Here is a 26,885-nt window from a genome sequence, read left to right on the forward strand (position 1 = left end):
ACAATCTATTTTCACAACTTTACTTAACTATATGAGTTTTAATCACTCCTCAAAATGTATGGAAAAAATTATTTTGTTTATGCTCAAAATAATTAAAATCAGAAAAAAAGACCGATGAATCAATTTCGTTCACAATAGGGTTTAGGACAAATCGATTTAGTATCCACGTAATTTTATTTATTTTCCAACTCAAATTTGTTACACCAGCCGCCCTACAACTTGATCATCATTCGTGACTTAATAGATTTGTTTGTAGAACTGAAAGTTGCCACATCGCCACCATGGTGTCTAGTAAACTGTCCGTAGAGAGACCAGATTTTGAAAACTTAAGGTAAAGAATATACGATTTTGAAACGTATGGACCAAATGAACCTATACAGCTGAAAATCTAGGGATGAGAAAGATACTTGTCTTAAAAAAAAAATGTTGGTAGAAACTAATCACATGCACATTTTCTTTTATCAATTTTGTTATGAAAATAACTTTTTCTTTTAGCTTTTCTTTTTTTCTAAGGTTTCAAAGTGTTTTTAGAAGTGGATTATAACAAATTTCAAAAGAAACGGTGATTTCACTCGAGGATTAAAAAAAGATTCATCAAACAACCAACTAAATGAGGAATTTGGATCTTCTTCAACTCACATATCCCTCAGCAGTGGAAACTAATGCCTGAATTATTGATTTGCCAAAGGCTTCTTACATGGAGCTCACTCTTTCACTCCCATTCAAAAGCGATAGTTCTCCAAAAAATCAACCGCCATATCTTGTGACAATAGCTCATCAATTTCACTTTTAAAGAATCTGGTTTTCATAAAATTAGGACATATAAGAGCATTAAATATCATTTTATCAAGATGGGGAAGTATGCATCAGGTATTGCAAGACACAAAATCAAGCCGATACATTCACAAGAATATTAAAAGAGAGACTTTCCTGAAGAAGAAGGAGAAGTTTCGAGTCTTGAAAGCCTAGTTTAAGGAGGATATTAGAATTTAAGCTAGAGATCCATTTACTTACATACATGCGTTAGGTTTGTCAAAAGTGCACACAAAATCCTGCGTAACAAAGTTCCACGTTGGCTAAGAAGAGAAAATCCGATCATATATATATGTGAGGGATAATATCTCCATAAGTATGAAGTATTTTGCGTGATTCTAAAAACAAAGCAACTAAAGTTATGTCCAAAGTGAACATATCTCTTGTGCAGTCTCTGGTGTATTCTTGAGGAATTTTCCAAGAGATCAATTTTCTCTCTCTTTAAGATTTGTGAGAATAGAGCGGGAGCTTTCTATTATGCAAAGAATTATTCCGAAACCGCGCAATTCCAAAAAATTCTAGCTTAAGGTCCCACCATTGATATCCAAAAGCCAACACATATATATATATATACCCCTTCACATAGACAAAAAGTCATTCCATATAAGCCAAAGAATCAGCCCGAAGGAACATAAAATTGTAACTTTAATTAGCTTTTCCTCTTAAATAACGTCCCACCAATGGTCTCCAAAAGCCAACATAATATTGTACCCTTTCATGGAGACAAAAAGCCAGACCAAATTCATTCAAAATAAATAAAACCCACCATATATATATATAAACTTTGGAAGATATATAACTCATAGTTCTCGTAGCAAAGACTGCACACTCAAGGAGACAACATATCAAGTTTGGAAGCTAATTCTTTTAGAGTCTATACCCTGTGTCAAGGCTTCTGTACTGACAAGCGCGAGAAGGTACAAAGAATTATGAAAGGAAAATATTTAGGTCGTGATTATATATCTTCTTGAGTGTGTAAGGAATACGGATAAAGTCCTCCATTGGTTAGGGAAAGAAGAGTGATCCAGTATATAGACGATGACAATTATCTTCGTTATATTCCTGTATCACATTGATAAGCCAATCTTCACCTTATTTGAAAAGCCAAAGATCTGAAATTCCACCGATCATCTTAGCTTTGGACTTTAGATACATTAACTTATTTTTGTAGCTTTGACCACTCTTTCAAAAGTAACTTTTAACTATAATACCTCTTTGATCAATGCCAATTGGACCACGGCCAGCTCTTTGTAATCTCCTAATTAGCTATGTAGAACTAATTATGAAACTTTCACGTATAGTAATTAATTATTAAGGATCCCACGAAAGGGACAGGTGGATGAACTCTTTGTAATCTCATGATTAGCTATAAAACTTTCTAAGTATAGTAATTAATTGTTAAGGATCCTACAAAAAGTACCTTACAAATGTTTATAATCTCATTGTCAATCAATTTTGATATGGAACTCCACGGATATTGATATGGTATCGGAACTCAAGCTCAAAGCTCAAATATCACAATCTAGGACCTTAATTACAATGAATGTTGAAATTAATGGAGGTTTTAATTATTCATGATCACAAACATATATATAAACCAACAGCAGAATCAAATTAAATCTACAAATTTAATTTTTAACTCAAAGGACAAATTTTCATTAAGACAAACGAAACTACAAGATAAGAATAACCCACAACAAAAGGGGAGGTGAACACGAGAACCAAACAAAGATTACAAAGTAAATAAATAAAAAAGGCTCCAATTGTGTTAATAACTGGCCAGAAACAATCTCCTTTCATATTTTACACCCAATATACTACTTATCAATCCGAGCATAGTTCAAATAGGTAAACATTCTTATTATATATGTATGATCCTTAAAGTTGACGATGGTTCAATCCCCCACACCCCGATCCCTGCACAACCAGTACTTGGAAACACATAATTCAATAGCCATAACAGCAAGCAAAGCCGAGGCAGTGATGTAGATGTAAACTTTCATCCCAACAATTCTAAGATGATCAAACATGAGCATCTTCCGGTAGAAACCCAATTCAAATCCATAATCATCACTACAGTACTGTTCTCCAGCCTCCACATTAACATCATCATCATCTTTGGCTTCCAAAATTAATTGGTGGCCAATTTCATCAAATTTGTTAAGAATCATGTGTATCTGAATCTGGGTCTGATAGAGCAGAGTGAGAGCGTCCAGGAAAAGCAAAAAGTAAACCAAGGCACACAGAAGAGTTAAAGCCAAAATGAGGCACCAATGGTGGCAGTTTAAAGAAGAATTTTGAGAGACGGTAGAGAAAAACAGGCGTCCCAGAAGGAGATAGCCAGTAGCGAAGTTCTGGAACTGGCTTCCACAATGTTGCAGCTTTGATTGTAGCTTCTCACTAACATCTTTCACCTCCTCATATGCCCTCTTCAGCCCTCCAACCGCCATTACAAGGAACCAAAATGAAATGGCATGCAGTTTTCAAAACATCAACCAAAGCCAACCTTAGCTTACCTTATATAGGGTATCTTCAAAGTTCAAACAGGAGCCGTAGAGGGCGATTCGGACCTTTTTTTTAATAGACAATTCAATTATATTTTATTTTAACAGACCCAAAAAAAACAAAAAAAAATCTACGTGGATCCACCCCTGGACACAGGCGGAATGTCAACTCAGAAATTAGATTGCTAAATCGATTCAAAGTTCTTAAAATTGAATCGATTTCATTGTCAATTTCCATCCCTTTCGATTCTTATTTTTCTTTCTAGACCTGTCTCTGTCTCTCTCTCCATAACTTCATAAAGAGAGATGATGAAAAAGTTCCAATCAAAAATGAAAAAAAAAAGGTGATTATTTGGAACAAATGACAAATCAAATTATATATTATTGTATGGACTTTTGCTTCAACGACGACTATGTCTAATGATCGCGTTGTTTATTACTCCATGCCTTGCGCTTTCTATCAATTTTCTGTTTGGTTTTGTCCTATTATTGCTTATCTCACGCTACACAGTTGTTTTGGATATGTATTCAAGTTTAGAAAACTTTAATCAATCACGAAAGTTGTTAAAGTAAATATTGAGAAATAAACATGTATTAGGTTGAGGTTCAAGCCTTCTTTGGTGTATATTTCTTTATCAACCGATGTAATCTAATCTATCCTCTCTAGAATACAACAACCCAACTGAAACCACTCTGCAACTAGAGGGTTGAGCTCAAAGCTCCACAACAAAGAACACCTCTCGTTTGGCAATTGCTCTTTAAAAAAAGAAAATAGAGAAACTTGTGTGGGTTGTATTAGTTGTTGAAATGAGAGGTATTTATAGGAATTTAAGAAGTAGCTAGTAACTTAATATGAAATTAAATAAAGTAATCCTTAACCTCTCGTCAAATACGTTTGCAAATCCAATTTGATAAACTCTTCGATAAATACAGAAGGAAAACTCCTATTTAATAATTAAATATTAAATGTTACAACATTCCTCCAATCATTTTAATATTTAAAATAATCAAAATCAATCGGCCAAAAGAAGGACAATTATGCATCATAAAGGTATGACTATGCATTGAACCTTTACTAGTCTAATAATAATCTCTACTTCAGTATTAGTAGTTGTCTCCGACTTGAACTCTAATATAATGCTAAAGAGGAAATAAATAATTATTATCACATGTAATCATCCGGTGTTAGATATGAGTTTTAATAGTTAGCACTTTAAGGCATGGGGCTGATCCCAATATTTCGTGAATGTTTTTTTTAGGATAAGCCCTATATCCTTATAGAGCGGTTACACTCTCACACTCATATAGGTAAAATCTGTCAAAGGGTGCTCCTATAACAACGACACCTCACTTATAAGAGCTACAAACTTTATTAAGAGTTTACCACTTTCTTTATTTTTTCCCTCTTTTATTACATCGATATTTTTAAAAAAAAAATTTCCTAAACCTTCCAACGCTTATGTTTTATCATCGAGATGGTTGGAAATGTTAAAAGAACCATTAAATTAAGGAGCTAAAAAAGATCAAGCATGTAAGAACATAGAAAATGAAAATTGCAATAATTATATTAGATGCAACTTTTGTAACAAGCTTATTCAAGAGATGTTAAAGGAATGAAAGATAATCTTAGAGGAATGCATAAAAATATTGTACCACGCGGTTTCTGACGAAGTTAAGCAATAATAATAAAGGAGAAATGACAAAGATGCCTTGTCAGAAGGAATTTGACGACTGCAACTTCAGGAAGTTATGACATTTTTCTGTTAAATTTGAGAATCAATAGATCCATTTATGGTAACGGTTAAAATAAGGTCCAAAATCAAGTGACACATAAATTCAAAAGAGGCTCACAATTCTGTTTCTAAATGGTATTTTATTTAATGTGCCATTAATGCTTCCCTTGTGTGAATATGTTTAAATTGCTTATGATTAGCTATCTTTGTGGTTTCAAATCTGGTCCATATAAACCAATGGATCAACACATATTCAAAAGGGAGAAGAATCTCTTTTGTATTTATATTTATAAGAGTGACTTGTTTTTAACCTTATTTCCAGTGTCAGCATCAATCACCAAAATCGATTTATTAGTTGAATTCCTCGAGAATAAACATCAAAACTACTTGAAGTTCTACCATGGTAGTAGGCACGCCTCCCACCCTATCTTCAAATTGCTTCTGATTATTTCTTCTCTTTTTTTTTTTGGATAATCATGAATGCCTTTGTTTAACCTTATAAACTGTATATATTTTTATGGGTAAAATACAATTTTGATCCCTGTAGGTATCTATTCGGTTCCTGAAATTTTAAAATAGACATTTTTTGTCCATGAAGTTTGAGAAATAGTTTTAAATGATTCCTGAACGGACCATTCAATTGTGACTTGACAAAATATATTTAATTTAATAATATATTTGTGGATGATTGACATTCTTTCTCTTTCCTCCTCTGCCTATTCCTCTTCTTCGATTACCTCACCACTGCCGCCGTCTAATCCCCGCCACCATTGGTAGTCCTTTCTCCGCCCGTCGCCATCCCCTTGAATCGGTCGCCACCTCTTCCTCATCTAAAAGAGGAACTTCCTCTCCCGGATCTGGAAGAGGAGCCCCTCTCTTCCACGAAGGAAGAGGAAGGAAGTGGAAGACTTGAAGAACCCCTCTTCGTGTTTCCTCTTCCAAATCTGGAAGAGGAAGAAGGTGGCAGTCGGTTCAAAGCAGCAAGCGTTAGTAAGAACAGGGGCAACGGCCGCAAAGAGACACTGGTGGTTGGTGGTGAGGAGGAGGAGAAGGGAAGAGAAGGAAAAGAGTGAAAAAGTCCTAAATCACCAACAAATACATTATTAAATTAATAAATTTTGCTAAAACAGCGTATACAATCATCCTTGTAAATACAATCATAACTGCATTTAGGGCTATTTCTCAAACTTCAAGGATCAAAAATATCTAGTCACCTACTCCAACATTCTAAAAAGATCAAATAAACACTTACTCCAAACTTCAGGTACTAAATGAGTAAACTTCAGAGACAAAAAATGTTGATTGCGAGACTTCAAAGACCAAATACCTCACACTTCAAGACCAAAGGTGTATTTTACCTATTTTTATATATGTAATTCTCCAAGTTGATTTTTCATTCTTATGAACACCTCTATTAATAACCTTGTTTGAAAAATTGCATTTAATATCAAATCAATAAAGCATTTTTCAATTCTACTTCTTCTTGCACTTCAATACCATACTTTTATGGCGAATCTCTTTGATTGATTTCTTAATATCTTCAACCATCTCCAAAAATTCCACATCCACCACCTGATTCCTAAATGGATTCAATTTCTTTAATCTTTGATCGATTATATTATCAATTTCTAACATTTTCCCCTATATCGCAATCATAACTTGTTTAGATAGAGAAAGATACAAATATATACATATGGAGAATCAGAAATCAAGAAACTACGTACTGCTGAAATGGTAAATCATCCCAGTCCCATGAACAACACTACACAACATAAATTAAACACTTTCTTTTATTAAAAATAAAATAGTTCCAACTCCAATCTTATTTATTTATTTTATTTGAGTTTAATTTTATGATAGATTGGGATATAATCTTTAACCTTTTATTTGAACTCCGATTTGCAAGGGTTTTGATTTTGATTATTTGAAATCATACACATTTGGTTTGAAAGAGAAAAAAAAAGAAATTGAAATCAGAAAGATTTTAATCTAAAAAGTTTATATTTCAAATGGGTTGGATTTGGCACGATTTAAAATTAAACCATAACTAATTGGAAAAAGAGAAAAATCAGTTTTAAATATAATGGAATTTGAAATTTGAATTGATTTTCAGTCAAGATTTAATAAAAATTGTTAATTTTAAAATATTAAAAAAAAGATAAATTAAGAATTTGAAATCAGATTTCAAATTATTATTATTTTTATTTAAAAGGTAGATTTTCAGTTAAAAATTATAAACATCTGGAAATCAACAAATCAATTTTCTTGAAAATCTAGAAGGTCTTTGTTTTAGAAACAAGGTTAAAAACATGTATATAATTTTGAAAATGTTCCAAACAAAAAATACACGTTACCAAAACGAGTCATAATTAACCAAATAAAACACATAATAAAAGTTAACAGCATAGCATAGATAAGGGAGAGAAAAATAAAATAAGAAGAAAGTTAGTCCTCTATATCGCATTAGTGTCTCTCCGATAATCTTGAAGAAATCTCTAACGTTTATTTCAAATAGATCTGATTTTACAAGATTTGAAATTAAACCATACCTAATTGGAAAAAGAGAAAAAAAAATATATTTCAAAATAAAGAGATTTGAAACTTGAATTGATTTTCAGTTAAGGACTAATCAAATTTATGAATTTTAAAATATTTCGAAAAAACTAAATTAAGATTTTGAAATCGAATTTCAGTCTAATTTGTTTAATTTGAAAGGCAGATTTTCGGTTAAAATGTACAAAAAATCAAATTCCAAACACATTTTTAGAAAATTTTTCGATCTGATCGGTTAAACATCAGTTGTGGCTCACTACCATTTATACCATTCAAATAAGTTAAGAATCTTTACATTAGTGATATTTTATTAACATATTTAATATATCATCCATATTTTACGATACCTCACGTGATATGGAATCAAATATCATATTTGACCCAAGAAGACCCTTCACTTGGTTTTAGGAAGGCAAAGTTCCAAATCTGTTTAATGAGAGGAGCTTTTAATTTTGAGGGAGTTTCGATCAAGCTTGAGGAAGGTAGAATTGGTTGAAAACTGCTTCCCATTTTCTAGGACTCAATAAATTTTGAAAAGAACTCAACTTTTCCATTAAGGAAAGCAAACTACTCAATTCATGGTCTATAAAACCAAACCTCTTCTATAAAATTCAAGTTCCAATCGCTTTGCTCGTCATTCCAGCATTCAACAACAAACGATAGAAATGAATCCATCCCAAGAATGGGAGACCCCTCAACACCATAAGAAAATGTCCTCTAATGCAACCTAAAGTGGCTAAAATCTCACAAAACTGCAAAGAACATGGTGGCATTCAAGAAACACCAATCAACTCTGTGAAAGGCATTTTCAAAATCTAGTTCAACAACCGATCCTTCTTTTTTTCTGTTTTTTTTTTCCACCAATCATTAACCTTTTAAGATGGTATGAATTAATAATTTGTCTTCCTCCCTGGGAAAACACATATGCTTCAAAAAGGGCCTTCTTAAAATGCCTATAAATCCCATAAAATTGAAGGGCAAGATTTTTGTTGGAAGCAGAACATGAAATCAATTAAACAACCACAAAATCCCTAAAAGCAAGGGCATTAAGCAAACGGAGAGACGGAAGACGGGAGCGAGGGGCAACAGCCCGCGGCTACCGGTGACCGGTTGCTTCTGCGACGGGAAGCGACAAGATACGGGGAAACGAAAGATTGAGGGAGGAAATTGAGATTCAACGGGAACGGAAGCGATGGGAACGGCGGGGGAGACGGGAGATTGAGATTATGGGAGAAAACTGAGGTGAGATTTGAGAGAGATGGGAGAAAACTGAGATTGAGTGAGGTACAACATTCTGAAACCCTAAAAACTAAACAACATATATATACACATAATGTCGGTTCGGTTCGAGTTGAACCGAATTTTATTTTGTCAAATCCGTGAACCGAACCGCTCAGTTTGCATAAATTGTAATCCAACCGAAACCGAGGATTCTTAACTATTTGAGTTGGACCAAGGTAAGTTTTTTCCCCCTTTTTCTCGCAAAATGGCACGGTCTGGATGGAGTTTCAGAATAGTGCTTTTAATTAGGACTCTCTTCCACTAAGCTCCTTAACGATTATTCTTAAATGTAATGTCAATGGCTAAGAGTGATTAGGTGCCCCTGTTTTTTATTTTTCTACAGCAGCCATTTTCAGCCATCTAGTCCAAATCTATGCATCAGAAACAAATCTAAGAACTCTTTTTCATTAAGACAAATGAAAGAATACAAGCGGGAAGCACAGAAAAGGAGGAAAGGAGCTGAACAAGGGAACCCAGAAAAATTTATAAAAGGGCTTCATTTATTTATAACATAAACGTAAAACCTCCTTCAATTTCGGCCCAGTTACCTTGAATACTTCTATTTCTTCCTGCACTAGTCTCTTGCACGAAGATTTTACGCCCATTACACTTGAAAGCTAAATTCTATCTACGACTTTACCAACACAGAGCCAAAACGATGTCTATTTCAGTTGCACAACAAATACTTGGAAACATATAACTCAATAGCAGTCACAGCAACCAAAGCACAGACAGTGAAGTAGATGTAAACTTTCCTCCCAACAAATCTAAAGTGGTCAAGCACGAGCATCTTCTCATGGAAACCGAATTCAAATCCATCACTAAAATCCCCACCCTCCATTGCTAGATCCACATCATCTTGGTTTTGGGCTACCAAAATTTGTTGGCAAACTTCAATTAGTTCCTTGCAGATCATGTCTAGTTGGCCCTTGGTCTGATACAGTCTAGTGGCAGCATCCAGGAAAAGCAAAAAGTAGACAAAGCTACACAAAAGACTTAAAGACAGAATGACCCACCAATCGTGGCACTTGGAGGAAGAAGTCTGGGAGATGCCAAAGAAGAACAAGCGTGTTAAAATGAGGTATCCAGAAACGATTTTCTGGAATTTGGCCTCATGGTAACGCACCCTTGATTCTTGCTTCTCATTAATATCTTTCAGCTCCCCAAACTTCCTCCTCAACTCTCCAACCGCCATAACAATAGAACCCAATTGTGGGTTGTCAACTAGATCGGCAAAAAGGGTATTTAGAAGCGCAATCGAGAGAGAAAGGGAAGTGTACCTTTTGGAAGAAATGATCTAAAACTGGATATGCCCCTCTCCTTCTAAAGTTCATCCTTATATAGGTATCTTCGAAGAGAAATTGACAGGAATTTCCTGCAAACATGTTCGGTGGTTGTTTCGTGGGGCAGTCGTTGACAGAGCCGAAAAGCGGAAGGCAAAGGAATTAGATGGAGGAAGCTTCCCGTTACCGCACCCAATTTGGAGCATTGACCGTGGTTTCTACTTTCTATTTCTTAAAGTCGGCTACGTAGCCATTTTGACACAGGTGGAGAACAGGGATTGGGGCACTGTGCCCTAATGTCAACCCAGATATTCCACATCCACACGAGCCCCACCTGATTCTTGAATGCATCCAATCCAATTTCTTTAATCTCAAAATCGATTATAGTGTCAATTTCTATCCTATTCGATTCGTAAAGCCCTAGTGTAGTGCCGTCAATGGCGACGATCAAAAAACAAGACACATGCGGTAAATTAGTGGACGAAAGGAAATATGAATATATTATTGATTGTTGAATCAAATTTTCAAACATACCGGTTGGAGTTCCTGCAAATGAAGTTCCGTCTCCATGTGTTGATTGCATGACGAAGCTTGATCAAGAATAATCATCCATGGCTTTCGCGTTCAATTTTTTTTCAAAGATACCTGTTGCCGTTTGGAATCGGAAATTGAGCCGTGTGTACAGGTTTTTTCCCTTTTATTTATTTATTTATACAACAATATATAGAAGTGAGAGACGAAGGTTCAAACTCACGGGAGATAGATGACCAAATTTTGATTAAAATGTGGACGTAGATATGAAAATGTCGAGTTCTCAATTTTATGATAATGTCAACTTAAAATTTTTAAGCCTTTCGCCTTGACCATTCTTCCATGATGGTATCGATTCAACCCCTCCTCCCTACTCGGCGTCACATTAATAAGTTACTGAACTTTCAATTTTAGCTTTTGAAAGTATCTTATACGTCTCTAAATTTTCAATTTTGTATCTATTAAATCCCTAACATATTCAATATTCTTCAAAATAGACAAATCTATTAGACATAAAACTAAATTTTCTTCTAATAGAATCCTAAACTTAAAATTTTGTATCTATAGCAATAGTTCTATGTATTTTAAAAAATATTGAATAGGTCCATGATTATTAGACACAAAATTAAAATTTAAAAATTTTATTGGACATAAAATTGAAATTTAAAAAATTTATTGGACACAAAATACTTTTATGAGTTTAGAAAACTAATACATACAGAATAAAACTTCAAAGATCTATAAAACTATGTTGACAAGTATGAAATTTTTTTGGTTCGGTTCAATTTTCTAGGGAAGGATAAATCGAAATGGGTCCGATTAAGCGGGATGAAAATCTAATCAAACAAAAATGGGTCGGTTCGGTTCCATGTCTTTTTTTTTCCAACGACTACCTCATTGATTTGAAAAAAAAAAACGTGAAATTGTTATGGTCTCAAACTTGCTTGCAACAAACTTAATATATACTCGTACAACGTTTACAAAGATGATCACATAACGTCTTCTTTTGGAGTTAAGATGTTGCCTAAAAAGTTAAAACATATTCGACAATATTCTAAACATTTTTTTAAGTAAACAAACATTCCACTATTGAGATTTACAAAATTCCATTAAAAAATACAAAATATCTTCGAGTTGGCTGAATCTCGATTTTCGGTCATGACTCCAATTCCATCACTAAACTTCAAAAATCTGAAGAAAAAAAACTATTACATAAGAAAGGGCTCCTAGCTAGAACCAGCAATCATAATAAACAAAGAACAATCACAGTGTCACAGAATCAAGGATTGAAGTGAACTGCATCTCACAACTTTTCCCAAGAACCCTAGAGAAGGTCAAGAGGCAAGTTTTCTCATATAATATACCTTTTTTTCTTTTTTTTTTCCTTGATAACCCGAAAGTCGGAGCTTTCTTTCCCTATATCTGGGAGTACCTGTGCCTGTCCCAAGACTCGGACCAAAAAACATCAAGAATTTTTTTGCATTAAACTCACCTTAAGGCTCAAAATTTGAGACATCTAAAACCACGAGACCTCAAGTCCTTGCCAACAGTAAGAGTATTAAATTTTCATGAACATTCCCATGTGTCCATATAGCTTCGACATCAATGTGAAGGGTAAAGCGAAATTTTCATAGTATTATAAAAATTTGACAAAATATAGAAAAATATCAACAAAATATCACTAATACAGATAATGATATAATATCACGAAGACATATATGATGTACATTGCGCCACAAAAAAATCCTCAGCAGAAAAAGAATCTAAATCTTAAAAAACTCGTCTGTTCCTTTCTTTCCATATCAATCACAAAATATCCCAAAAAAAACAGTTCCACAGCACTTTCGCTTTGTTTTTATACCTCATACCCAACAAACCTTAAAAAATTCATCAATTTATGCAGTTTGGTATAGATACCGAAACATTAAAGATCTGAAAAAGATGGTACCACCATTCCAGGCAAAGGAAAATGAAGGAAGAGGCGGCAAATGAGTAAGAACTCCTCAGACTTGTAGCACGTTCTGCAAATTGAGGGTGAGTGAGACCAACTGGGGAACTTCCTTTGGGATCATCTCCATTTTGCCTATTACTTCTTTTTATCTTCTCCCTTCCTTTTTTTTTTCCTAAACAAAAAAAGACGAAGTTAGAAAGCAGAATAAGAAAATTTGATCTATAAGCAATTTGAATCTTATAGCAACCAAGGTAAAATTGAAGAAAAACTGAACCACAGGACTTTGGATTGTTTGGTAGATGATCCCAATGTGGATCTAAAAATAAGCTGGATCTAACAAATTAGTTTGAAAATTCAAAAAACCTAGGATTCTGGTTTTATATGTTTTCAATTTTTTCAGATTTCTAATTTGAAAAAGACGAAAACACGGGATTCACTTCCATACCTTCATTCACGAGTCATGAACAGAAGACTCCAAATTGAGATGAGGAAGAAAAATGAGAGCCATTATCCTCTCCAACTTTCAAAGCTCCAAATTGAGTCACAAAGACCTGGAACAATATCAAAATGTTAGATTTTGAGGATGTTACGTAAGTTTTCAAAGAATTTGGCCATGAAATCGTCTGGAACAAGCTTTTGATGGCTTGGTAGGTTTCAAGTCCAATTAAATTAGCCTCCAAAAAGGCATTCTGCACCTCAGGATTAAGGGATATAAATCTAGTTCTTGGAGCTTTAGAATAGAGTGTTGAAATAAGAAATGGAAGTTTTCTCGACATTTTTGTCAGTCACTGGCTATACCGACCCGTCAGCATGATTTAGGAAATAAGAGTCTTTTTTTCTGCACGATGAAAAGAGATGAAAGAAGCTAGAGTATCAATCTCTTTTGCACTTCTTTTAGTCAACATAGCAGTTAATCTATAGTTATATAAGGCAGAGCACTTACACCAAGATAGAGCCAGAGCAAATGTGTTAAAAGGAAATCGCTTCGTGGTTGAAGATGCAGTATTCCTTTTCTCCATAACAACAAAATTCCGAGATATACGAACGCATTTGTGATCTTCCAATCGTGCTCTTTCGTCAACAGATAATATCCTGCATTTTGGCAATATAGTTAGGAAGTGGTTCTCCATAACAATATGCGCTCCCTCATTTGCTCTATTTTGCACTGCTCCCCCTCGTTAGTCCACATTTCTGCCTCAGAGAAATCTCTTCTTTACCAATGATGTCTTGAAGATCATATATGAGGGAGGAATCTGTATGCTCTTAAGTTTGTGGCAAGGGGCTGGAGTTATGAAACATAGAAATCCAACCTTCGGAAAGAAAAAAAATGATCCTGGAAAAAAAGGGCAAAATCCTGTCTTAGAATAGGCCAAGTAAATTTCACATTACAGAGAGGGAAATTAACAAGAGCCATATCATATTTATGATCAATCTAACAAGGAGCTCCATGCTTCTAGTTGGTCTAGATTGTATAGATCTCTCCCAAGCCAAATGAATAACATTAAATCACCACCAAAATCCAATCATCTAAACAAATATAAATCTTATAATTCCCACTAAAAACACCTCCTGTTTCTTTGAGATGAAGGACCATAGATGCTCTTTGCCAAAAAGAAAAGCCATCAGCAACATGATGGACACCTAAGGCCTCCAATTCACCATACGCACACAAGGAGGACGCTGCATAATGTTGGGAATAAAGGGGACAAGATGTGGGGCAGTGGAGGAACGGGTGTGCACTGAACGGTGGTCCCTACCTGCTTTTGTAATAGGACAGCGTGGCAATAGGCCACGTAGGGAAGGGGTATTTGACGTTGGGTTGGAGCCCTTGCATGGGTATTGGTTTATTTGTGTTTTTGGCTTAGTTTTCTTCTAAGGAAGAGAGCACCAGGCCTCTATAAGAGCTAGGGACTTGTTCTTGCTGTTTTCCTATTGTTTTGGCTTTTTTTCTTTATATTGTCAAGGCAGTCTGCATCGATAGGCATTTTGGCTCCTATCACAAGATCAGTTACTATGTAGGCATGAGCATATCTTTCCCAAGGATGAGAATGCCTCCATCAACAGCCAATTTGAGAGAGGCCCTAACAATGTCTCTAGATGACCATATTGATTAAATCAGAGAGCATTGACCAAGCTAAGTTTTGTAGAATGGCATAATCTGGATTGCAGTTAAGGGTAGTTCTTTCAATTGGGACTCTCTTCCACCAAGATCTTTAGACTTTAGCCGTTGACATTAAATTTGAGAATAATTGTTGAGAACGATTAGATTCCCCTGTATATTATTTTTTATATTTTTTTAATAGTGGCCTTTCAGCCACTATATATGTGTATATTCCGACTCTGTGTGGCAGAAACAAATCCAAGAACTCTTGTTTTAATGGAAAAGCCAAATTTTCATTAAGAAAAATGAAAAAATATAAGTGGACAACAAACAAAAGGAGAGGATCATCTGAACAAGGTACCAAATATAATTTATATCGTAAAACCTCCTTTCAATTTTGGCCCGGTTCCCTACAATAATTTTATTTCTTTGTACACTATTCTCTCGCACGGAGATTTCACACCCACTACACTTCAAAGCTGAACTCTATGTACAACTCCACCAACACAGGACCAAAACCATGTCCATTTCAGTTGCACAACACGTACTTGGAGACATATAATTCAATAGCAGTAACAGCAAGCAAAGCAGATACAGTGAAGTAGATGTAAACTTTCCTCCCGACAATTCTAAAATGATCAAGCATAAGCATCTTCTCATGGAAACCGAATTCAAATCCACCACTAGATTCTCCAGTCTCCATTGACAGACCCACATCATCTTGGTTTTTGGAAACCAAAATTTGTTGGAAAAGTTCCTTGAGTTCCTTGCAGATTATGTCTAGCTGGTACTGGGTCCGGAATAACATAGCCACGGCATCCAGAAAAAGCAAAAAGTAGATGAAGGAACATAAAAGACTTAAAGCCAGAATGACCCACCAATCCTTGCAGTTGAAGGAGGAAGAAGTCTGAGAGATACCAAAGAAGAACAAGCGTGTGAAAATGAGGTAGCCAAAAACGATGTTCTGGACTTTGGTCTCATAGTAACGCACCCTTGATTCTTGCTTCTCATTGATATCTTTCAACTCTTCAAACTTCCTCTCCAACTCTCCAAGCGCCATGACAATGGAACCGAATTGGGTAATCAATTATATGGATGACAGGGTATTTAGGAGTACAATGGAGAGAGAAAAGGAAATGTGACCTAAAACTGGATATGCAGCTTTCTTCAAAAAAATCAGCGTTATATAGGAAGAAGAGAAATTGATGGGAAGTTCCTACCAGCGCCAACAAATATGTTCGGATGAAGCCTCCCTTGAATTCATTCCCGCACCCACTTTAGAGATTTGACTCAAGAAAACACCGACAAGGAGTGTGGTTTCTACTTTCTATTTCTCAACGTCGGCGACAGCAGCCACTGGGACACAGGTGGAGGGCAGTGATTGGTGCATTAGGCTCTGTAGTCGGCTCAAATACCCAAAATTCCACACGATCCCCACCTGATTCCTAAATCGGTTCAATTTCTTTAATCTTGAATCGATATAGATTATAATATCAATATCTATCGTTTTTTACTCTTTTTGTCGCCGTCAAACTTCCTCTCTCGTCCCCATTACTTAATTAGAGAGAGAGATGAATAAAAGCCGACATTTCACCATAAGAAAACGGAAGGTGCTGTAAATTACTTAAGAAAAAGAGAACAGGAAGAAATTATTGAATAAAAAAATTTCAAAAATACCGTTGCGTAGGAGTAGCTGCCAGTGCCAATCCCCATCCGTGGGTTGCGCTTACAAAATTTTCAAAGCCATTTGGAATTTTGCTCCGATGAAGAAGGGAAGACTGGGCCACCATTTCGGATGGGAACTTTTTCTCTGTCAGCGTACGGTCTGATCTGATGAACTCCCGTTCCCACGGCTTATCTCTCTCTTTCAGCTTTTTAGTTTATTTGGCACAATTAATAGACATCTGATTTTTATTATTTAAAGATTAATTTGAAGCAAAAGTGGTGACGATCCGGTTGAAATTAATAATTAATAAATGGCTTTACTTTATTATCCTCCGGGTATTTCGCTTTCTATTCTATAACTGTTTTTTTTTTTTTTTGAAGAAATTATTTTTTCCATCACTTTGTTTTTTCTCTCTTTTTTTTTTTTGAAACATTGATTTTTCTCTTTTATCTTATCTTCTGTTTGTTTTAGGTTAGAAAGATTGCTTTTTTCATTACACTATAAGTTTATTATTTAAAGATTACTTTCGTGGATGACTCCAGACAAGTTTACGTATTAACCGACATAAACTTCAAACAGATGAATTATTAAAAATAAAATTCAAAATTTTCTTTTTAAAATATAAAGACTAAATAGATAGATTTGTACAGGTAATAAATACCGAGATCATTAAATTTTTGAACTGAAATTTGTCATTAAAACTTTGATTTTATTTTATTTTAGAAGGTTACGGAATTTTGGGGGGTTTTAGAATTTTCAAGAGTGTTGAATTAGCACAATTTTAGAGATTTAATATATTTTAATAATGATTTACCAATTTCATATTTTAATAATGATTTAATATTGAGATTGATATATTAGTAATTTTTGTTACTATATGAGTGCCATCTAATTTGGGAATTATTTTAGACAAGTGTAAATTCTATATTTTTTCATCCTTTTACGTAATTAAGACTCCTAAATAGACCATCTATATATCAATCCCTTCATAATTTCATGTTTATTGTGTTTTGGGCAAGTATTTTGGATCGTTTTCCTCTAGTGTTTGATTGTTTTACTCTATTTTAGCATTATGAATTTTTTACATTAAAAAAACTACTTTAATCATGGTAAAGTTTTCATAAATTAAATTATACGAGACACATATTTTATTTGCATTATAATAAGCTAATGTTTTCTATTTGGCTGAGTTGCATTAAAATAGAATTCATGGTTCAAATATAAAATATGAAAAATGAGTATACTTTCGATGAGTAAAAAACAATTAACAGATTGAAGAAAGAATGGTGATGTGCACAGAATTTTGAATGCCTGAAAATAGACCATGCAAATATGGAAGTTTTTATCATATGATGTGAAAGTTTTCCCAGGAAACAAACAAAACTACAGCAAGATAGGAAGAACCTATTGATAGCGAAAAAGATTGTGACTGTTAAGACTTTTTAAAATGTACCATCTATCAAAAGATTTGACACGTTACTTCAATCTCAACATCGTAGGCATAGAAGCGAACGCCTCGACCGGGTGCGAAGCTCCACTGTCTTGGTTGCTTTGTAGATTCTTCATAATATCTTTATGCAAATTTCCATGTTCCCTATGAATAATGACTATTTTTGTGATCTGAGCCTCTGGTTGCAGTGCAGAAGTGCCTGAACAACAAGAAAAGTTTTACCAAATGCAACAAGTGGCAGGTTTGTATAGATTTTCTCTCTCAAGCTATTGTTCTACGGAATCAAACCTTGAAAGTTGCTGATTGAATATTTCCAGAGTTTGAGTACTCGTTGAACCACCATGTGCTCGAAGATATCGAGCCAAATTGGGCCCTGCAGCATGGGAATAAACTATAAAGGACGAGATCAACACTCTTGCAACTTTGTCCAGTCCTGCAGATTTTCCCCAGAAGCAACTCCGTCTTCACCACTACTTACTTCAACGGCTGCTCTGACAGATCCTCCAACTCCAACACTAGTCATCCTCTCCGACTTCACCTCCCCGAGCTGCAACGAGGGCATCAATAATTCATTCGATTACATTTTACTCTTTAAATCCATCTATGTATTTCCAAAGCTAGAGTTGGTTGCACAAAAATCCACTTTGATTGGATATTCTGAGTCAAGCTGGTCTCACTCTCTAACCTAATCTCCTTCTGCTCCATCTTTACCATCACAAATGCCAGAATCCCCGATCCCAAAATTTCCGCAGGTCAAATGAGCTGAAAAAGAAAATTCGAATAAGAGATTTCAATATCTTTTCGTACAAATGCATATTACATATATAACTATTAAAAAACAGGACGTCTTGTGGTGAAAGAAGCCTCGCCGAGCCGACAGTAAAATGACTAATTCAACCAAAGCATATTTATAAGCATTCTCCAACAACAAATGCACTATCCATTCCTAAAACATAGCAAATTCAGCCTTGGGATTGAGTGCAATGAATCAAACAAGTGAGCCTCATTTGAAATGAGAGAGAGAAAAAATCAGCAACAAAACTATTGGGAATAGACCAAAGTCCCATATTGATTAGATAAGATGAAAATCATGAGTATACATGTGAGAGAGAACATCTCTGTTGGTACGAAATCTTTTGAGTGAAACCAAAAACAAGTCACAGTTATGCTCAAGGTAGACAATATCATATCATTATGAAAATGTTAAAGACCTCTTGTTCAACTGCTTTCCAACAAGAATAATGTAGTAAAGCAAGCGAAATGAGCTAAATACAGTAAAGGAAAAATGACAAAAAGCCAACAAAATAGGTCGTGGGTGCAAAAATAACTAGCCAGTAAAAGAACAGGTTGTGAAATTTAGACCAGGTTCTTATCTGGAAACTGTTCTGTGTCCTCGATGAAAAATTTGGAAAATTTCATAAACCCAATTGAATCCATCCCAACTAATAGGCCACTAATTATTCATGTGTATCAACCACTCTAAATTAGCACTAGCAACACAGAAAAAATTATATTTATTCTAAATTCAAGGCTGAAATAAAAAAAAATACATTTTTTTAAAGCAATTTCAAAATGGGAGAGATATCCCAATCCAAGGGAGTTATAGAAAAGCTCTCCGATTGGTTAACAATGAAGCAATAAGCAATAGTTATGTTTATCCAAGACTCAGAGAAAATGATACATCAGAAACCCTAGAGATGATAGTGAAGTACTATATGGTGGTTGGTTTCAATGAACACGAACAGAATCTCACGTTTCCATTCTATCAACTAAGGGAAGATATTCATAATTCTATCTAGAATACTAAAAGAATATATGTACTTGTCCTTCTAATGCAAATTCTCCACGTATACCTTGAACGTCTACAATAAGCATAGACTACATATATCTTACAGCTAAAAAGTATTTTCTCTCTTTTAATGGAAAAGAAAAAACAAAACAAAACAGAAGCATGGTACAAGTATAATGCAAAGCTACAACCAACAAAATTATAGCATGATACATTCCAAATGCCTCTTGTTTTCTGAGAAAAACAATCTTCAGTAAGAAATTAAAAATTTACAAGGCAAAAACATCAATAAAAAATTCTTGCAACCGAAATCTATCCAAAACCAAAAAGATAAAAATGTCTCACACCCACTCAGAGTAAACAACAATTGAAATATGCCCAAATACAAGACAATAAAACAGCTGGTAACTGACTATAACCTACCTAAGAGGTCTGTAGGTCAACCTAACACTACCCTTATGGGCCTAACTAATTCAAACAATTTTCATGAAAGAAAAACAAAAAAAATGACAAACAAGATAACCCATATAGATCTGCAAAATCAAATGTTCGTATAGAGAAACGAACTCTAATGATCATAAATTTCCGAAGAAAGAATAAAACGCAAAGGCTTTGGAGACACTGCACCATGAAGCTGCCGCCTGTTTAATAAACTCATGCCTTGCAATCTTCATATCACATTGATATTGACAGGCATACCCTGATAACCAAGATTTTCTAATACATGAAAGCTATGAAAGTTATTAGGATTTAGAAGTAAAACAGTGTAGGAATTAACATCGACACTTGAGAGGCTCACTTTTTGGGATGTGAGCACTCTTCATTGGAATCTCATGTTTATTCAACCCTCATATGACATTGAAATTGACGAGTTGGCCAATGGAAAACCAAAATTTGAACTATTCTACCAGGCACCAACCATCAAGCCTGGACCTTGGACACATCAAGTAATTCGTGCAACTCTTTTTCTCATCCTTAGTTAATAGAGTGTAGGTTTGGATATCACTGAGTACTTTGCCACTACTTTTCTATAAATTATCAATTGGGTTGTGTTTGAAGTGATGAGATTTTTGGTTATATTAATGAAGGTTTTGTTTCTTACCCAAAATATATATACACATACGTACATACACATACATATATTATATATACAAACTTGGAAGTTTAGAGACCAAAACTGTAATTTAACACATTACAAATGTATATAACATGTTTTAGAAACAAATCTAAGAACCATTTTCCCCCTTTTGATGTAAAATTAAACTTATTAAGACAAATGGATGAATACAAAAACAGGAGAAAACCCGATTAGAGCTGAACAAGGGAGCCAAACAAAAACTTCCAAAAAAAAAAAAAAAAGAGGCTTTAATTGTTAATAATTAAAGACAAACCTAATAAAAAAACTATAGAACGCAAACATTAACAAGAGCCATATCATATTTATGATCAATCTATCAAGGAGCTCCATGCTTCTAGTTGGTTTAGATTGTATAGATCTCTCCCAAGCCGAATGAATAACATTTTTTTTTTTAGATAAGAAACCTGTATATTCCATGAGGAAAACAAAAAGGAACAACCTAAGGGCTGGGGTAGAGGAAACCCCACCCAAAAGGACTACACAATCACTTTCCAATTAAGTCACCACCAAAATCCAATCCAATCATTTAAACAAATGTAAATCTTATAATTCCCACTAGAAACACTTCCTGTGTCTTTGAGATGGAGGACCATAGATGCTCTTTGCCAAAAAGAAAAGCCATCAGCAACATGGTGACACCTACGGCCTCCAATTCACCATACGCACACAAGGAGGACACTGCATAATGTTGGGAATAAAAGGGACAAGATGTGGGGCAGTAGAGGAATGGGTGTGCGCTGTATGGTGGTCCGTACCTGATTTTGTAATAGGACAGCGTGGCAATAGGCCACGTAGGGAAGGGGTATTTGACGTTGGGTTGGAGCCCTTGCATGGGTATTGGTTTGTTTTTGTTTTTGGCTTAGTTTTCTTCTAAGGAAGAGAGCACCAGGCCTCTATAAGAGCTAGGGACTTGTTCTTGCTGTTTTCCTATTGTTTGGCTGTTTTACTTTATATTGTCAAGGGAATTTGCATCGATAGGCCTTTTGGCTCCTCTCACAAGATCAGTTACTATGTAGGCATGGGCACATCTTTCCTAAGGATGAGAATACCTCCATCAAGAGCAAATTTGAGGGAGGCCCTAACAATATCTCTAGATGACCATATTGATTAAATCAGAGAGCGTTGACCAACCTAAGTTTTGTAGAGTGGCATAATCTGGATTGCAGTTAAGGGTAGTTCTTTCAATTAGGACTGTCTTCCACCAAGATCTTTAGCCATTGACATTAAATTTTAGAATAATTGTTGAGAACGATTAGATTCCCCTGTTAATTATTTTTTATATTATTTGGTAGTGGCCTTTCAGCCACTATATATATATATATATATATCTTCCAACTCTGTGTGGCAGAAACAAATCCAAGAACTCTTGTTTTAATGGAAAAGCCAAATTTTCATTAAGAAAAATGAATGAATATAAGTGGACAACAAACAAACGGAGAGGATCATCTGAACAAGGTACCAAACAGAATTTATAACGTAAAACCTCCTTCAATTTTGGCCCGGTTCCCCAGAATACTTTTATTTCATTCTACTGCTATTATCTTGCACGGAGATTTTACACCCACTACACTTCAAAGCAAAATTCTATCTACAACTCCACTAACAAGGGGCAAAACGATATCCATTTCAGTTGCACAACACGTACTTGGAGACATATAATTCAATAGCAGTAACAGCAAGCAAAGCAGAGACAGTGAAGTAGATGTAAACTTTCCTCCCAACAATTCTAAAATGATCAAGCATAAGCATCTTCTCATAGAGACCCAATTCAAATTCACCACTAGATTCTCCAGTCTCCATTGACAGACCCACATCATCTTGGCTTTTGGAAACCAAAATTTGTTGGAAATGTTCCTTGAGTTCCTTGCAGATTATGTCTACCTGGTACTGGGTCCGGAATAACATAGCCACCGCATCCAGAAAAAGCAAAAAGTAGATGAAGGAACATAAAAGATTTAAAGCCAGAATGACCCACCAATCCTTGCAGTTGAAGGAGGAAGAAGTCTGAGAGATACCAAAGAAGAACGAGCGTGTCAAAATGAGGTAGCCAAAAACGATGTTCTGGACTTTGGTCTCATAGTAACGCACCCTTGATTCTTGCTTCTCATTGATATCTTTCAACTCCTCAAACTTCCTCTCCAACTCTCCAAGCGCCATGACAAGGGACAAGGGGACCAAATTGGGCAATCAATTATATGGATAAAAGGGTATTTAGGAGAAAAATGGAGAGATAAAGGGAACTGTACTGTTTTGAAGGAATGACCTAAAACAGAATATGCAGATTTGCTTCAGAAAATCAGCCTTATATAGGAAGTGAAATTGATGGGAAGTTCCTGCCAGTGCCAACAAACATGTTCGAGATTTGACTCAAGAAAACACCGACAAGGAGTGCCACAGCAGCCAGTGTGACACAGGTGGAGGGCAGTGATTGGTGCATTAGGCTCTGTAGTCAGCTCAAAATACCCAATTCGCCAATTCCACACGATCCCCACATGATTCTTAAAACCGTTCAATTTCTTTAATCTTGAATCGATTATAATATCAATATCTATCGTTTTCGATTCCTTTTGTCGCCGTCAAACTTCCTCTCTCGGCCGCGTTACTTAATTAGAAAAGGTCGACATTTAAGCATAAGAAAACGAATTACGCTGTCAATTCGTTAAGAAAAAGAGAAGAATAATAAATTACTGAATGAACGATTTTCAAAGATACCGGTTGGGAGTTTTCTTGGCGTAGGAGTAGCTGCCATGCCACAGCCAGTACCATTGCCATTGCCATTGCCATTGCACAGGCCGTGCCAATCCCCATCCATGGGTTTCCCTAACAAAATTTTCAAAGATAGCATTTAAGATTTTGCTCCGATGGAGAAGACTGGGCCGACATTCTGGATGGAAATTTATTGTGACGTACCTTCTGATGAACTTGATGGAGAAGTTTCCCCGCATAAGAGCTCTTTGGCGGGTTTGGGGGCAATTGGCTCGCGTGACTTTTGTAAAGTTTTTGAAATGATCAAATCATTTCCTCTCACAAAATGTGCTAATATTTAATTGAACTTAAAAAGGAAACGAAATTACACTGTTATCCTCTATTAAAAAATCTATTCATTTATGGGACGTATCTTTCTCTCCTCGTTCAAAATCGCTTCTGTTCGATCGTATTCTCTATTCAAAATCGCTTTTGTTCCATCTCCTCTGTTAATTTTTGTTCTTTTTGATTGATTTGAATGTTAGGGTTTCTATTTTCATCGCTGTTGAGGAATTGAATGTTTTGTTTTTCCGTCAATTCTGTTTTTCGGTGTTTGGGTGAACGAATACGCAAATTACATTGCATTGATTTAAGTTTTGTTTCTCATGTATTTCGTGTTTTGAAAAATAGGAAAACTGATTACTGTTTGTGTGTTCCTTATTCTTGATTTTTAAGTATATTATTATGTCAATTTTGAGGTTTCTTAGGATAGGAATGTACAGATTCGCGCACTGAATCTGAATCGCGAAATGGAAATGCTAGAAGCGGCTCCTCTGATTCTATCCAGAATCAAATATCTCATTTTACTAGAAACTTTATTTGAGAATAAAAAAGAGTGAATATGAAATGCGAAATCGGATTTCCTTTTCGTGCCATATGCGCTTAGACTTGACTTTATCCCCCTTTTTTTCCCGGTCCAATATTTGTTCTCGAAAATCTTCGTTTCCGTGTCGAAGCAAACTCTCCAAATTTATGACCAACCCTTCCTTCAGTGATCTTACAACGAACAGATCTAGTCCCTGTGTATGAGGATGTGAGGTTTATTTGAAATATTTGTGGTGGGAGGTTGAAGAAGAAGGGCAAACTCGGGCGAAGTGAGATGGACCTCGAGCGAGGTTGAAGAAATTTGTTCTTTCACTCCAGGTTTGTTAATTTTCTGTCAAAATTCTCGGAAACGACCTCAGGCGAGGTTGAGCCCGAGGTAATTGAAAGACACTCAACCTCGAGTGATGTTTGGAAGAAATTTCAAACCTTACTCAAGGTTCTAGGCCTCTTAAAAAATTTCCCAGGCGCGGTCTCACCCGAGGTTGAGACTGATGACATTTCTAGATGCTTAGAACCTCGAGTGAGGATTTAAATTTAAAAGTCGCTCGAGAGTTTATTTTTCTCGGGTTCGACCTCGGGCGATCCTGATTCCAGACAATTTTAGTAAACAATTCTGATTGCGATTTCAGAAAATTTCTAGTAAGCAACATCAACGGAATAATATTACGATTCCGATTTCTTTCATTACAATCGATTTTCAATGCGATTGATTTTGATTATAACTGTAGATGGATAAACGTGGCCTAAAGTTTGATCTGCGTGGGGTAGAATTCATTCTTTAAATTACATTTTTTATCCCTATCGAGATATATTTTATTAAATGGAAAAGAAAACCATTTTTAGTTGAACACAAATCAAACCGCTCCTAAAAGTCCTTCCTTCATTAAAATTGATTCGTAGTTATCTCGTTAGTTTTCTCCGCAAATTGGGGGCTGGTCGTCTCTTTCAATTTTAAATTAGTTATTATCCCTAAAAAATAAAAATAATAAAATAATTGGAGAAACTTGTGTCTTTTTTTCTTTTTCTTTTTTTAATAATTTTATTTTCTGTTTTGAAACGCGGGAATTTTCTCAGGAATCTGTTGCGTCATTTCTTGTAGTTTAGGTCAAAGTAAAGCTTACTTCGAAGCAGCAACAATCTTATCACTTCCACACAACTCATCACTAACTCATCTTCATTTTTCGAACAAAATGAGAATCTTTGCAAACTATTTATTATAAAAGTTATCAACTTTGAAACTTTCTACGAGGATTTTTCTTATTACTAAAATTTAAATTATTAAGAAATATATTCTATGTACCCAATTATTTTTAAAAATAATACATTTTTATTTGACCCGTACTTTCATACAAGGACCTTCAAACCTTGGAGACCAAGTTAAGGGCCAAACGAATCTGAGAAGCAGGCCCGTAACCGCTTGTTAGAGCAGCTTTAATGGCCTTGTCCCCTCCCTCCCTTAGCTCCTGTAAAAGGAAATCATTACACTCGTTCAAGTACGCCAACGCCAATCTGTCTGAACATGACCTACAGTAACTTGAATCTTTTCTTGACTTGAGTTTTGGAGTGTTTGTTACCTCGCTTCTCACGTAATTCACTCTGATCCAACCTATCTAGCTTGACCGAATTTAGTTTCAATAGATTTTGGAAGATAGTGGAAGATTCATGTGATCGCAAACAAGATTTTCAAATATCGCTTTTCTATATGAAATGAAATGGTCATCCGAAACAAAATTTACATAAATCAATTTCACAATTGTATGAACATCGGTCGAGAAAAAAGTGTTTTTTTTCTCTCTCTCTCTTTTTCCAAAATAAACATTGTGAACTATAAGTTCACATTTGAAAAGATTCATCTAAATCCGAAATCATATTTGATCTCTCAAAATATCTTTTTTTAACACTTTTATTTTATTTTTCTTAGTACAACAGGTAGGAGTGGGAAATCGAACTCACAACTTCATAAAAAGATAAGTGTTTGACTATTCTTTTTCTAATTATTTTGTTAAAACTCATAATCTCATCAAAATCTGATTTAGTTTTTCTAGAAATTGTTTGGCTATTCTTCTTCCTTTTTTTCTCTCTTTACACCTTCTCACCTCCTTCTTTTCTCTCTTATTCATCCCCATTTTTTTCCCAACTTATGCCGTACCGTGACCTCCTTCTTTTATCACTCAAATAAAGGTAGATGTATATTTCTTTTCTTTTTAATTTTTATAATTTTAAATGATTTTCGAGAAGTTGATTAAACATTATATTGTTTTTCTCTTTTCTGTTATTTCGTTCCGTGTCTTATTGTCTTCTAAGGTTAAGTGGAGGTTTCTACAGTTTTATTTAGTTCGTAACCATTTTTGATATGGGATGTAATTGAAGAAGTTTTAAGATATTGGCGAAATTCTTTTTTCTTATTTCCATTTAGCTTAAGAGGACCACCATCCAAGATTAACAATTCAATTATGGTTAGATATCAAGACACAAAATGGTTTAGTCAATTTGGCCGACATCCACTAAAAATTGAGAGGGAG

General features: G+C 35.0%; 1 protein-coding gene and 1 long non-coding RNA gene across 9 annotated transcripts; both read right to left on the minus strand.

Moving 5' to 3' along the window:
- Positions 1 to 2,433: 2,433 nt before the first annotated feature.
- LOC111023953 (uncharacterized) lies at positions 2,434 to 10,859 on the minus strand. The gene is made up of 2 exons (XM_022301482.2): positions 10,702 to 10,859; positions 2,434 to 6,130 (listed from the first exon to the last, which is right to left on the minus strand). Exon 2 carries the CDS (start codon positions 3,261 to 3,263, stop codon positions 2,709 to 2,711), a length of 555 nt encoding a protein of 184 aa, XP_022157174.1. The 5' UTR covers positions 3,264 to 6,130; positions 10,702 to 10,859; the 3' UTR covers positions 2,434 to 2,708.
- An 815-nt stretch (positions 10,860 to 11,674) lies between these two features.
- On the minus strand, positions 11,675 to 23,813 carry LOC111023958 (uncharacterized). 8 transcript variants are annotated; one of them, XR_015791643.1, is made up of 8 exons: positions 20,283 to 23,464; positions 18,155 to 18,628; positions 16,428 to 18,065; positions 15,629 to 16,195; positions 13,593 to 13,982; positions 13,095 to 13,487; positions 12,063 to 12,821; positions 11,675 to 11,889 (listed from the first exon to the last, which is right to left on the minus strand). It is a non-coding gene; the product is annotated as an uncharacterized LOC111023958 (long non-coding RNA). The 8 variants fall into 8 exon arrangements; XR_015791648.1 differs by lacking the exons at positions 11,675 to 11,889; positions 20,283 to 23,464 and adding exons at positions 23,506 to 23,613; positions 23,704 to 23,813 and having other exon boundaries at positions 12,366 to 12,821; XR_015791647.1 differs by lacking the exons at positions 11,675 to 11,889; positions 20,283 to 23,464 and adding an exon at positions 23,506 to 23,689 and having other exon boundaries at positions 12,366 to 12,821.
- Positions 23,814 to 26,885: the final 3,072 nt, after the last annotated feature.

This window comes from Momordica charantia (genome assembly GCF_013281855.1).
Source record: "Momordica charantia cultivar OHB3-1 chromosome 6 unlocalized genomic scaffold, Mcharantia_2.0 BLBB01000006.1, whole genome shotgun sequence".
Lineage (NCBI taxonomy): Eukaryota > Viridiplantae > Streptophyta > Magnoliopsida > Cucurbitales > Cucurbitaceae > Momordica > Momordica charantia.